This window comes from Tauraco erythrolophus, chromosome 4 (assembly GCF_009769465.1).
Source record: "Tauraco erythrolophus isolate bTauEry1 chromosome 4, bTauEry1.pri, whole genome shotgun sequence".
Taxonomy (NCBI): Eukaryota; Metazoa; Chordata; class Aves; order Musophagiformes; family Musophagidae; genus Tauraco; species Tauraco erythrolophus.
Window position 1 is genome coordinate 65,618,214 of NC_141468.1, and position 14,882 is coordinate 65,633,095.

Consider the following 14,882-nt stretch of genomic DNA (forward strand, 5'->3'; position numbering starts at 1 on the left):
GAAGTGAAAGTCTCATTAATTTTACAGTCAATAGCAGTGATCATTCGACAACATTAGTTTTGTGCTATTAGCTTCAGCACATGGGGAATAAGGGGCAATTTGTTGTGCGTGCATAAAAAGACATACACAGCCTGAAAGAAATGACCCTCTCAATATTTATTATTTTAATTTTAAAGTGTCTATTGCAAGCATATGCACTGCTACATTAAAACATTGAAATAAAACTGGATTTAATTGCTCAGAAAAAAATTAACCAGCAAGCTCTGAAAGCAAAAAGAGGAAAGAAAAAAGACATCCAGAATTAAAAGCTATTTTACCAGGTAAAGAAGGTAGAAAAATAGTTACATGTACATTGACCGAGCTAGAAAGGTATCCTAATATGTCTGGAAGACAGCCATGGAGGCGCTCTGGGGAAAGAAAGCAGCTACATCATTATGGTTGTTGAGCCTAGGAGCTCCTGCTCCAGCACAGCCCAGCGAGAACCATCAGGTCAAAACAAGGATAAGAGCCCTTGCTCAGGTCCCTGGCAGGGACTGGCACTGGAAAATCAAGCAGGCATCTGGACTCACATGGCTGTACAACAGCACCCACAAATACGTAGTCAAACGAATTAATATTAAACAGTTAAGTGCTATACAGCCAAAAGCATTCCCTGCTAGCATAATTCCCTTTCTATAATGATGCTGTACTAGCCAAGATTTCAAACCATGATCCAGCAGCTGTACTAAACTGCTAGGCAAAAAAGTAAATCTTAATAAATTCATTGCTTGGACACCTTTTCACTTATTCTCATAAAGCACAGAGTGATTTTTGGAAGCACTGAATATTCTCTGCTCAGTGAGACTGAGCCTTACTGTACACGTGGCAGGATCGATACTTGCTTGAATTTGTCCCACAAAGGGAGGGAGGAGAGAACATCGCAGGTCCGGATCACAAAGAACTGGATGTTCAAGGCACGGCCTGACATCAGGTGTGACGGCTTTGCTGCATCAGGAGCTGAAATGTCACCATGACATGTACAAAGAGGCACATTTTGTGAAGTTTCCATAACAAGATATGGCACGATTGACGTCTGCAAGGCTCTAGTGAGGACTAGAGATTCAGCATCTCCTCAAATCACAGAGAACCCAAATCAATACCTGTGCTTCTGTATGCATCCATAAATATATACAAATATGCACACATGCAGGTGTGACAACTGATTCTGTGACATGTTGGCACCTTCCACGTCCTTTGTGAACCCAACAAAACCCAGATGGAACAAGATGAAGGAATGGGAAAATGAAAAAAACATATCTAAAAAGACTGAGTCAGTTAGCAAATTTAAAGAATGTTCCTTCCTTCTGCTGCCACAAAACCCAGCTTGTTTTTAAAACTAAATATCACAATCAAATTATTAGCACACACTGGAACATCACTGTGTACTAAACCATCCCACTGAACAGTCATTTTAAAGGGTGGAAAAACGAAGATCTCATGATATATATTTCAGCATTTTTTCTCATTTGTTTGAATCATCTGCTAATATTGACCTACCCGCCGTCATACTGTGTCACTAGTGCTCCAAACCACGCGCCCGTGCGAAGGTGAGCCTCCAACAAAGCACACTCATCATCTGTTTACAAACTGAGTTCACTGCACTTTGCAACAACAATTTGGAAATAAACTAAGAAATTCACATGAAAGGATGATGATGGTGGCATTGACACAACCGGAAATAATCATAGGATATTTAATCTGAAGAAAATAAACATTTCTAAACCAAACAACCAAGGCCACAGGGTCCAGCGTGTATATGTGTCTTTTGGCAACAGTACACAACTTTTCATTCCTTAACTATTTTTACGTGACATGTCTCCAAATGAGTAAGTTAGTGGACTTATTTTTCAAAACAAAAACCATATTTGTGAAAGAGGGACTGAAGACACAGTCTGGCCTATAAACTGGATCAGACTATGGGTTTGGATACACAACTGAATTACCTCTGTTTACCGAACGACAGTACACCAGTGGGGCTGCTGCCTACAGGCAATGCCTATACTCTAAAAATCAAGGCAGAAAGCATCAAGTCTGATCTTGCACAAGACATGTAAGTGACCCTTTACTTGCTAAAGGCCAAGAATGCACAAACACACGCATACACACACAGAGTCAGTTCCTGAGGCACCACACCGAGCTGTTTGAAGCCAGTCATGCATCCCAGTCCCGCTCTGGATATGCACAATTGCTATCCGTTGGTGTGGGGTTGTCTGAAGTTAATGGAAGTACATTGATTTGTGCTGGCTGAGGGCCTGACCCAAAATTCACAGAATTACAGGATAGTTGAGGTTGGAAGGGACCTCTGGAGGGCATCTTGTACGAAATTTGGATGGACCTTTTGATAGCGCAATATCCACAGAGACTTTTCTTGCCAGTACTGTGTCCCCTAACAAGAGACCAGAAAACAATAGATGCAGAGGTATGGCAGCTGTCCCAGACCACTGATGAACGAGATGCAGAAAATAGGCTCCTTCATATTTGGTGGCGGTATTTTATTTGTTTAATGACACAGGTAGGCCTGAAGTTTTACAGACTTAGCAAAATAAAGATGAGGCCAAAGGCTTAAAATAACAGGCAAGTTCTACATGTAAAAAGAATAACCATGTCCCACATAGATAAACTAGGGAAAGAGGAAGGACAGATGGAAGCAAAAAGAAAAGCAGCTCAGGCAACTGCTGTTTCAAGAGGGATACAAGGAATTTGTACTGCCATGTTATATCAACTTCCACGCTCCTTTTTTGTTCTTACTTTTACCACTTCATTATTCTTTGTTGTTAATCCATCATTATTTTTTCCACTGTAGCAGCAACGTTCATGATGAGGAAACAGTGATGTTTTCTTACAGCTATTGGAATTGGTGTAGATTTGTGTATTTTAAAATGTCACCCTCCTCCAGCTGGTTGGCATGCAGATTTAAGGATTTGGTCTGGATCAACTACTAGTTTCCACTTGTGATAGCCACATGGATCCTGGCAGAGCACTGACTCCAGTGGCCTTGTCAGTGCTTACCTTTGCCTTTGGGCTCACTCATCCACGTTTTTAACAAATGCTTTGGCCTACAACTTCTGAATCGTTTAAATTACACACCAGGTAATATCTCTCTACACGTTGCTCCATCTTAACATTCTGCTCCTACATTTTTAAAAGTATGGTTTAATGATGCTCAAGTACTAATTCAAAAACAAATTTTCAATGCAGAAATTAAAACCAATCTGAAAACAGATTATGTATCATTATCCCGCCTGGCAGAATGCAACAAACATAATAAACCTATCTCGCTCACAACACAGTAACGCAGCTAAAAACGGTCTTAGTGCTCTTAAAAGAAAACTTCTATTCAAGGGATGACTTACCATAGTTGTGAGAAAAAGGTATCATTTACTGCAGCACAGTCCAGCCTAGAATGCTGGCTGAGGTTTCCATGGTTAACCTAAATTAAAATCAACTCCATATTTTTTGGCAGAAGGTCTATAAGCTAATTTTCATCTTTTCTTCTTCAACTATAATTAAAAACATAGGGAAAAGGCTTCATATGCCTCAAGTATGAAGGTACATTACAGTAGACATTTTCGTTTTTAAATGGCTGCAATGCTCACCTCAATCAAGTCAAAATTAAGTGGGAAAGTAGACTGTCATTATTACCTTTTTGTGATTATACATTTAACAATAAATATACTCCATGCTTACAGGGAAGTAACACCCTGTGTGCTAGACTCAGTTGCTTGTTCTAAAAGAGGTGAACCTTAATGCAGATTTGATGTGCAGTCACCATACACTTCTGTCACAAAAATTACTTACCTGTAACTCAGAAAAAACAGAAGATAGCAAGGGAACCTAAACGGCTTTTTACATCAATATTTGAAAGATGTTCGTAGTAAAGATGTGAAATGTATCTCAAAGAGAAACAGAATTGCATGAAATGAACAGGAGTTTGACTTCCATTCACATGCAAAACCTACTTTGTCCATATAATGAGGCAGCAGGTAGGGTCAATGTGAGAGAAGTGTACAAGCAGCCCAGGTCTCTCTGAATATGGAGATAGGACACAAGATGCTTCCGAAAGAGCCCTCTCAGCAGATTAAAACCACCCTGATTCTATAAAGGTCTTCTGATGACTTCCCAGCAAGCAGTTAGCAAGTGCACAATCCCAGATTAAGGTCACTCTTCTTATGAGCACTCAAAGGCATGACATCCCATTGTAGACAGCTTTAATAAAAGTTCAGAGTTCACTGAATCATTGTCATATCCACTTCTGTCTATCAAAGACATCATCCACTGTTTGTAACCCTTTACAAGTTCTATTTCCCACTATCTCCTACTCTAATATATGGCTATATTTAGATTAATTGAAAGAACACCAAAATAAACATGGAATATAAACTTTTTCAACCCTCTAATACACTTATCTTTTAGAATTAGTCCTGCACAGCCTGCAACTTAGTGACACTTTGTTAACATATGATTGCTACAACCGCTACAGAGTGTGGTGAATAATCTCTCCTTGTGGTATTCCAGGTTAGATAAATCACATTTCACCTCTGCTGGACGAGGTACAAATCTTGATTTTGGAAATGCATTTAAGGAGGAAGGGAAGAAAAAGAAAAGCATGGTGGGTTTTCTCATGGCCTGTTCAGACCCAGTGGTCCCACTCCCTTTCTCATCTTTCTCACCCTTAAGGACTGGCACTCTTAAGGTAAAAAAGGCTCTGGGTTGAAATCGTAAGTGTGCGCCATGTCTGGACTGAAAGATGTCAGTCTAGCTTTGTGAACAGCACTGACTCTAAAGTCAATTCTATAACCACTCATCAGTGGACCATTTGGAGAAGGAATGGGTAAAATAAGGTAGAGGTACCTATTTTGAATTCTCCACTGGCAAATAGAAATGCTCACTTAAAGTAGAGAAGCTTGCTTTGAGTAATTTTAAAATATACCAACAGAAGCAACACTATTAAAAGTCTTAAAATGACGTTTATTCTGTCAATATGAGATGAAAGACTTCTACTACTTGGAAGTGCTTTTCTCACTCTCACCTTTCAACCATTATTCACAGACAACCAAAATCACATCTGGATTCCACTGGCCTTCACTACATACCATCGAGCATTATTTATTTTCATATAGAATCGTTAATGTACAAAATAAATGAACATTTCACTGAAGGAGTTGATTGATTGCGAATTAAAGACGAGAGGCAGCTTCCAGCGTGAAAATTCAAGAAGGCAAAAAGATCCCCAGGTTAGATGTGGAAGGACCCAGAACAGAAGGCTGCTTGTCTTCAGAAAGTGAAAAGCAATGGCTGGAACCGGGGGAACAAAGTGGAGAGCGAGGAATAACAACGCTCAAAGATTGCAGCTGTGTGAGAAGACCATGGAACAAGCAGATAAAAGCATATTAAGATGAAGCAGGTTCATTTGAATTAGAGTCATGGGCATTAAGCAGGCCAGAAATAGCAACAGTGCACAGGGAGAAACTGTTCATTTTGTGAAAGAGAGAGCTAGGAGTTAAATTTTCTCATGTGCCACAGGCTTTCTGGTTAGTGGCGGAGATGCCACTCAGTGTGTGCCTCTGTTCTTCCTCCATAAAGGAGGATGTTGTGCAGAAAAGCCACAAATGATTCCGGGGACAGACAAGTGATAAGGGCAAGATATGAACCTACACTGACAGCTATATCTAACAGATCCTTGATGAAGAAAAAAAGTGTGGGGAGAGAGAGACTGGCTATAGTGACCTGACCTACCTGAATTTTAGAGAGGAACACAAATGTTACAGACCATGACAGATGGATGTACAACCACCAGAAACAGAGATAAACCTCTGATCATAAAACCCTAGAGAGAAAGAAAGATGTCGCCAAATAAAAAGGGTGACAATGCACACACCAATATATTCAAATGACAAGGCTGACTAAAATTAAAAGCAGAACGAGTATCTGAATGAACCCTCAAAGGAATGCTCTCTAATTTCAGGCAGGTGTTACTACTGCTCTGAATAGTGGACACAGTCTATTCCTATTAAATATGCAGAAGAAAAACATGGGAAAGTTATAGATAGGAAGTAAGAGGGTTCCTGCTTGGGGGTGGAAGAAGGGAAGGAGTGAGAAATTCCTTCAAATATAGAGAAAATGGGGAAAAGACCCTTACCACACACAACAACTTGAGCCTAAGAAGCTTGCACACTGGGATTCTTCCATTCAGATGTGTGCCATAGGCAGAATGGAAGGCGACAGGTACAAGTGGTTATTAAATAAGATGCAGGTAGTCACAAGATGAACCTCATGTACCAAAAGCAGCAAGCAAAGGAGACAAGCAGTCTGCAAACAGACTGTCTGGTTGCAGAGAGGATCAGAGGGGCAGAGGAGACAGACAGCTGATCAGAGATGAAATTTTCCCAGAGGGCACAAACAAGTCTCCTGAATGCACGTGAGTTTATTTGAGCAGGTTTGAGGATACAAAGAGGCCAGAAGGAAGCAGGGAATGGATGGCACTGAGGGAGCATGCAGTCACAGTGACAGTATTTCCTTGTAAAATGCTGAGGAACTGCTGGAAATCTTTACGATCCCTCTGGCCATTTCCCCCTCGTTATTTGTTCTAACCAGTGCTGGAAAAAGAGCTTTTTAATATTGGTGTGTACATAGATAAATAAAATAAGTAACCAACAGCAAATGTATAAGTCCTTGCTAACCCCAAATTCATTCTTTGCTATGTTATTTTCAGAGTGGTATGACAAAGCAACATATGTTAGCTGCAGAAGGTATGCTCCTATCCCAAGTAGCCTGCTCCTGCCTTAGAAAGTCTAAAAACACAAAACAGTTCGTGGGTGGGAGAAAGCAAATAACACTGTCCCCATGTGACAGATTGAAAACAAGGTAGAGAGCTAATAAGTGATTTTCCCAGGATTTCACAGGAGGTCAGTGGCAAAACTGATATTGAAAGCCTCTCTCTTCAGCATCCATCTGGTGCCTCAGTCCCAAGGGCACTGTATCTCTTTCGAGGACATTCTCTTTCATCCTCAGTGTCCTGATAAGAGGAGTCTTTGACTGAAATGTATATAAGTGAATTTATACACCTTTAAGTTTCATTGAACCATGTTGTACTTTTCCTGCCTCTCTTTATCTCCAGCTCTCTTGAAGTCACTTTTGGTCTGAGCTCAAAGCCAACCTTTCTATCAACTTACAGTTCTGTTGGTGAAATTACTGAAGTCTGTCACTAAGACTTGCTTGATCATCTCTGGTGTGGAGATCACCACAAACACCTGGCGACCAATGTAGTACCTACAAAGAAAGAAAGTAGAGTCATTTTAGCAGATAACATCAACTAGAGAGCCGTCACCTTCCCTAAAATCATAGAATCATAGAATCATAGAATGGTTAGGGCTGGAAGGGACCTTCAAAGGTCATCTAGTCCAACCCCCCTGCAAGGAACAGGGATATCTCCAACTAGATCAGGTTGCTCAGGGCCTCGTCCAACCTGGCCTTGAACGTCTCCAGGGATGGAGCATCCACCACCTCTCTGGGCAACCTGTTCCAGTGTTCTACAACTCTCATGGTAAAAAATTTTTTCCTAATATCCAATCTGAATCTACCTCCCTCTATTTTAAAACCATTACCCCTTGTCCTATCACAACAGGCCCTCCTGAACAGCCTCTCCCCATCTTTCCTGTAGGCCCCCTTGAGGTACTGGAAGACCGCTATAAGGTCACCCTGGAGCCTCCTCTTCTCCAGGCTGAACAGCCCCAACTCTTTCAGCCTGTCCTCATAGGAAAATACCTCAGTTGGCTTGAAAACACTTGCTGTGAACAAATATCACAGAAAATGTATTCCCTTAGGTAAATCAGTATCTTTTCCCATCCCTCTCAACTATTAAATTAAGATGCATGGTCCAGAAATTTAAAGGAAACATCATAAAACCTTTTATTGATTAACTGATACTCGGCCAACATTTTAACATACAGGTTTACACACTCTGTGCTCACTGTGATTTCTGTATGAAGTGATGTAGCATCACTAAACCAAACTACAGAGGGGCAAAGCATTAGTAACCAACAACCCAAACAACCACGGAAGACCTACAAAATAGATTATACTGCAGTTAACCACATGAAATGTCTTTCCATGGCAAAGCCCTGTCTACAATGAGCCTCTCCAGAAGTCCCCCCAGTGTGGCTGCGGTAGAGGCACACTTCCACCACTTCTGCTAGCACTGGAACCAAGTGCATCTCAGATGCCAGGCTCTGCATTACCATGAACACAACCATATAACAGATACCATCTGAACCTTACACAACACCAATGAGGAGGAAAAAAAGAAAAAAAAAAAAAAAGAAAAAAAAATCCACCAATTACAAAGAAATTAACATAACTTCAGAAAAAGATAGGGTGATAGGGGTCTCTTACTCTTTGCTCATACACCCGCTATCTCCCACTTAATCTGATCTTTGGGAGCCAAGGTCTGTCCTTGGGAGACTTCACACCATCGTGGATGCCGCAGAGGTACTGGGACCCACGCCAACCCCACAACTCCTAGGGGTGCAGAGCTCCCTTCTCCAGTACCATCTCCACCAGGGCCCACGGGTGCTCTGTGCTTGGCTGCTCTGCAGGAGGAGGAAGGAGTACCACCAGCGAGCAGAGGCTGCCCGCAGTCCCTACCTTTGCCAATTGCTGGACCAGAAAGACTATGCAGGCGGTGTTGCCATTGCTCTGCCAGGAGAGAGGAAGAGGAGGTTGGAGGCAGGCACAGGAGGACCGGGCAGCTCAGAGAAGAACACAAGAGCAATACCATAGATGCTGCAATATTGTGGCAATATCAATGCCTAATCGGTTTGATATGATATAGCTTGGTATCAATATATTGCTTATCACCCATCTAGATTGCAGCAACAGAACAGACAAGCAAACTCTAGGCTGAATTAAATTTAGTAACTGGAGGTTCCCATGGCAATGAAGCTGCAGCAGCACTGATTCCACCAGGGGCAAACAAGTCAGACAAATATCTTGATTCCAAAGCAGGGTTTCACAGTCCACCTTGACCCCCGTACCACCAAAACTCATAAAAAACAAATGGCAGAGAAGAACAAGAAAATAATTTTCTTCAGGAAGGAAGAGATCATCTTTTCTTCTCTGGTGGGTTCCAAGAGGGAACTGTTATTTCCCAAATTCAACTCACAGGCTCCACTTGAACCTTAGGTACAAGGTTGTACATTCTATTAAAATAAACCTTTTTCACCTCTCCCAGTTTGCTAAACCACAACAAAGTAGCTGTCCGTTAATGGTCAAACTTTCTTCAGAATCCTAATAGGTGCATAAGGAAGAGTTGAGGCCTCATTTTAAAAAGTGTTTTGATCACACTCTTTGGCAAAAGACAATAGTGCCCTACATGCCCCTTCTGTGTGTACTTTGTACAATTTCTCTGGCATTAGAGAGGCAAAGCAAGCTCCCAAGGTGAAGAGCTGTGCTGCTCCAAACCTACCTGGGATGATCAGCCAGGAATACTGACCTGCATGCCCACACCTTGCTTTTTTCTTCCCCTCTCTGAGTTTATCAAGTTCCTTGTCTCATTTAATGGTTAGTGACTGATGGTCCTCCAACACACAGCTTTTCACAGGGACCAACCAAATCACTAGCACCAGATTCCAAATCTGAATCAGAAGCTGATGACATCTGCTCAGACAGCTTAACACCAAGAGCCACCACATGATAGATCAGGCAAAGCACACGTGTGAGAGACACACACTTCTCGTTTATTTCAAACTTGGGAAGTTGCAGAGCTCCAGCTCCGGTCCGCTGGAATAATAGGACAGCGCTCACAGTCAGAGCCCTTATGTCACGCTGCACTTTGTGCTTGAAAGCATTTGGGACTAAAATTTGGGACAGGAGCATCTCCTACTCAAGCTGCTTTTATGAGAAAGTGACTCACAAGCCAAGCTTATGCAAACAAATCTATTCATCATCCTCCAACTCAGACCAGTCACCCGAACTCCCAGTTCTGCTTCCACAGCTAAGCTCTTTCTTTTTTATTTACTCTTCTCTAACTTTCTGTCTATAGGTGCCTTTTTTCCCTTTCCTTATCCAGTTATAAATCAGAGCAGAGAAGGAGAAAGAAGAGAAGACAAAAAAAAAAATCTCCTAAAACTAATAAAATGAAAACACTGAAAAAACATCTTAAATTGCTTTTTAAGCAAAGTTCTGCCGGCTTTTAAGGAAAGCATACACAGATCACCATCTTTTATTGTACCTCGACAGTAAAAGATCTCTCCCTATATTTTTTTCTCCATTCTCCTACTTCCTGTATATAATCTTTCTAATCTTTTCTGGGACACAAGAAGAGCAGCGTGTGTATGGACATGCTCTGGAAGTCAAAATCCACAGGCTGGGAGCATGACTTCTATAATCTTCCTGCAAAGTTAAGGTAAAAGGACAAGAACAGTTAAGTCTGAAACAAGATCACGTGAGCTATTCATTTACCAAACACAGGACCAGAACTGCAAAGCCACCAGAAATGTGCTTAACTAAGTTTTAACATATTTAAAACCCTTTGCAGGATCAAGGCCTTGGTCGCAAACCAAGAGGATATCTCGCAACCAGATTTTTTTCTTTGTTTACTTGCTCCAAAATGGCAAATAAAAGATAAAATCCTCCTGAAAAATAATCTATTCTTCCCAAGTAAATAACATATTCACCCCTGCCATGTAACTTCATTTTGATTCTGTATTACTACATGAGTATATCACCAGCCTCACATAGACTTAGATTTATTATTGAACAAAACCTGATATTCTTGTCAGATTTTAATAAGAGTTTGAGAAAAACAAAAGCCTCCCAGCAAGTGCATTACAAATGGATTCATGAATAATTTAGGGCAGCACTTTTTATTAACTTTCTCTAGGTTAATCTTTTCACAGGGCTTGTCCACACACAGGAGTCCTGCCTTTAACTACAGTGATACAGTACCATTATGCTGCTTGACCCAACCCTTTGTAATATTTTCACGCAGGGCATTCGGGGTGCAATACGAACACTCATGACTATCTAGCTCACTCCTGCACAGAAACAAGATGGCATGAATGTCGTATGATGTCCTCAGAGAGATGCAACTGTGTCCACGTGTGAATCTCTTGTAATGCTGCCATACCAGTAAAAATAAATTTCATGATCCATGCACGAGTGTAATTTTCAAGTGTGGATGAGGCCTCAGTTATTTAAGTTATGCCATTAGGGCAATTTCTACTAAATTTCAGCTTAAACTGCAGCCCTCCAAAATAGAGAAAAAAATCCACGTTTTTAGACCAGCAGCTTTAGCTCTGTTGGAAGGTGAGACAGGAAAGGCCTGGTACCAGTACATGGACAGCAGAAGGACAGTGTTGGCTCCCTCCAGCAGATGAGAGGGTGGAAGATGAGCCACCGCCTCAGCAGGCTGCCGGTGCAGAAGCAGGCGGCCGGCCGGGTGATGCACTGTCCCCAGGAAGGCCAAGCAAAAAGTTTTTCAGAAGTGTTCCACGGAGAGCATGGATTTACTCCCACAAGTTATGGAAGAGGCAGGCTGCCCTCCAGCATGTTTACCAAAGGGCTCACAGGTCAAGGGAGTGGTTATGTCATAGTATATTGAGCAAAAGAGGTCAATCTGCATTTAGAGTGTTTTGATAACGTAAGAGGCTACAAACACCCAACACACTCAACCACAGCAGTTTGGTTCCTAAGAGCAGACAAGTACCACTCTTAGGCCAATTAACGAAAGGGACAGAGACTTCTGCCTCGTTTTCAGGTTTCACCCAGAACATTGCAGTCCTCTTGACAAACATTGAGTCATTTAGTAAACACACCTTTTCTTTTATCAAAAAGAATAAGCATCAATCCAGCAATGATTTCTACTGTTTTGAGTGTGCCCCACCATTGCTTTCTGCAGAGACGTGGTCCTGGTGTCTCAACAAACACCTAGTGCCTGCCATGGCCACAAAAGTTACTCCATGGAGGTAAGAGACACCTGAGAGATGAGCTGCTGAGCCCAAACACAAGCTGAGGCAGGAGCAGTGAGACAAGAGGCAGGTTGGACTGTCCCGTCCCTCCTGCAACACCCAAGCACACCATCTTCCTTTACAACGTTCACCAGGGGTCCCCCTCCAGGAACACAGATTTATGTTCGGGTGATGTAGCGGATCAATCACCTACTTTTAATTTGAAGGACCAATTTAGCATTACCCTTTCTGTGCCCCCAAGATCGCTCTGTTGACACTGCATGGTCATCTGCTGCTGACAGCATCCCCCAGGTCCTGAGCCACAGATGTGCTCTCTGAGCAAAGCTCACAGCAACATTGCCTTGCTGCACAGGAAAAGACGGAGTGGGTTCGCTGTACATCATGGCAAAAGGCCATATGCTTTTGTGTAACACCCGTGTGGGAAACACCTGCAACCCTTTCACTTTGTTTATAGTGCTGCTGTCAATTCACAGAAGACTTTGATCTCCCTATCTATTATCAGTCCCATGTATTACAAACACATCACATTAATCATAAAACACATATACACTGTTAGGCAATAAATAAGGCTTTGTTTTCTATGCTGCAGTCTGGTAAAGTACACAAAGATCATCTGGAAAGCTAAATGAAAACAGAAAATTTTATTATCCCTATCTTCCTCAGGGAAGAGCAAAGAACAAAAATAAACTGAACAACAACAAAAAAATCGAACACACACACACACAAAAAACCAAACGAAGAAAAAAGGAGAAGTATGCAAAGATAAAGAAATACAGGGAAAAAGGCTAATTTTCTTAGGATACATTTCCTTAAAAAAAAAAAAAAAAAGTTCCTCGATCACTGCCTCTTTTGTTTAGGGACACCTATTCACTGCAGGCAGAGAAACGCAAAAAACAAATAGCATGCTGTTTGTTTAAAATAGGAGTCAAGCCTGGCGTTACTTGCTTAATTATCTCAGAGGTCAGCAAATTGATTTGTCATGAGCACTGTCCCCTTCCAGCTCTTGCAGGCAATTCAGACTCGGTAGGACTAAGCAATATGTAACATACCATGAGTCCCATTATTATTTGCGTTGTATTAGCAGCTAGAGGCCTCCAAGATTCCCTGGCCCTAATTTGGCAGAAGTTAGACATAAGTAGGAGGCTTATTCCAGGCCTGTGGAGCCTACAATTTAAAGAACCTGGAGCAACGAACCTTGGGGAAAACAAACAACGTCCTCCTTTTCCAGCTGAAGGACTGGGGCACAGGCAGGTACAGAGGAGTCAGGAATTGTCAGAAATCACCTATTTTTTTTTTTCATTTCCAGTAGGAATAGAGCTCCTCAGCTGCCACGTACACCTGGAAATCCCACTCTGGCTTTCTTCAGGCAGGGGGAAGTCTGCTGGAAAGTCCAGAGCTAACTCCCATGCCACTTCTCCCACGTCCTAGGCTGTGACTTTAGCTGGCAGGTGCCTTCCTGGACTATTTTTCTATAGCACTGACAAGCTGAGCATCTCTGGAGTAGAGAACCGAGAAGCACACATTACCACTTCAGATTAAAAAAAAAAAACAACCAACCAAACAAGAAAACACACAAAAAACCAAACCCACAAAAAAACCCACAACAACAACAAAGTACAACACCCTGTAAACAAGTGAACTTCTTGCACATAAAAACGAAGCCTTGGTAGCACTAAGCAGTCTCAGTGCTCGAGAAAAGTTTCAAAGCGCAGCTCTGCCAACACACACACACCCCTCAGCCGGAGACTAATCCAACCCATTGTGTAAATTCATGAAAAAGAAGACATGGTCACAGTGATTTCTATTTAAGAATAAATTGTTCCTCATTTCCTTTTTCGATGAACTACGCTTCTTTTCGTGTCGTGAAAGCTTTAAAATAAGCACATAGAACTATTAATTTAATTCCTGACTGTATTAAAAATATCATGTAACAAGATGCCCGGACACTCACGCACACTTTCTGTGCCGCTCTGTATTGCTATGCATCCATCGCTTTGTCCATATACCCGGGATTAAAAATGCTATCTTCTACATACCACGAACCTCTGCACTATCTCAAACTTGCACCTTGCCAACAGACCTCTGCTTTCTGATGTGCTTAAGGAAGTATCAAAAAAGGAAGAAAATTCCAGGATTATTTATATTCTCCCCATCACTAAAAGCACAGCTATTTTTAAAGGAGCTCCTCCCTTGTCAGGTGCAATAAGAGACGCATGGTACAAAAGTAATATATTTAGGGTTGACAATAAGGAGAAGGAGGGCTGATTGGGGCCATTACACGGAACAGAGCCAGTAGGGTCTTTCAAGTACCTTACACCAGGGTGCAAACGAGATCTATTTCTGGGCACCTCTAACCACAGCTGGGGTTTAGCAACTTGAGGATGTCACACACATTTACTAATCCCTTCCCCCTTCCAAGTGAGCAGTGTGGGAGAGGCAGACTCTGCATGGCTGTGTTAATTCATTCATGAAATGAAGTAGATGACATTTACCCACATATAAGGAATGACAGGGATTAAATTAAGCTCACAAAGTGCCATGAAGAGGAAGAAAAAAAAAAAGAAAAACCAATCCTTCTGAATTATACAAGCATATTTGGCAATCTATGTCCATTTGGTTTTCTGAGGAAATCTGAGTCCAGATTCCAGCGCAAGTACAAAAACTCATGCCCACGTTCAGGGGTGGGAAGAGAAGCAGCAAAGGGGATGGACGGACAGGGATAATAGAATCGTTTCTTTTCTTGCCGCAGGCGGGCTGCAGGAGAAGCCAGGCGCCAGGGCAGCGTGGAGCCGCGGGATCCCGGGCTGTGCTTCTCCGCAGCTGGGGAGCTGTTGCTTCCCAGAGCTGGTGGGGTTTATTTTTATCCTGGCAACTGGG

At 42.0% G+C, this 14,882-nt stretch overlaps 1 protein-coding gene across 2 annotated transcripts in view; it reads right to left on the minus strand.

The window, feature by feature from the left end:
* Window positions 1–14,882, minus strand: part of TBXAS1 (thromboxane A synthase 1) — a 242,686-nt gene that overhangs the window by 121,971 nt on the left and 105,833 nt on the right. For both annotated transcript variants that reach the window (XM_086611173.1, XM_086611171.1), the window contains one exon: window positions 7,212–7,308. In XM_086611173.1, the coding sequence (XP_086467299.1) occupies window positions 7,212–7,308 (97 nt within the window). The remainder of the gene's footprint in view (window positions 1–7,211; window positions 7,309–14,882) is intronic.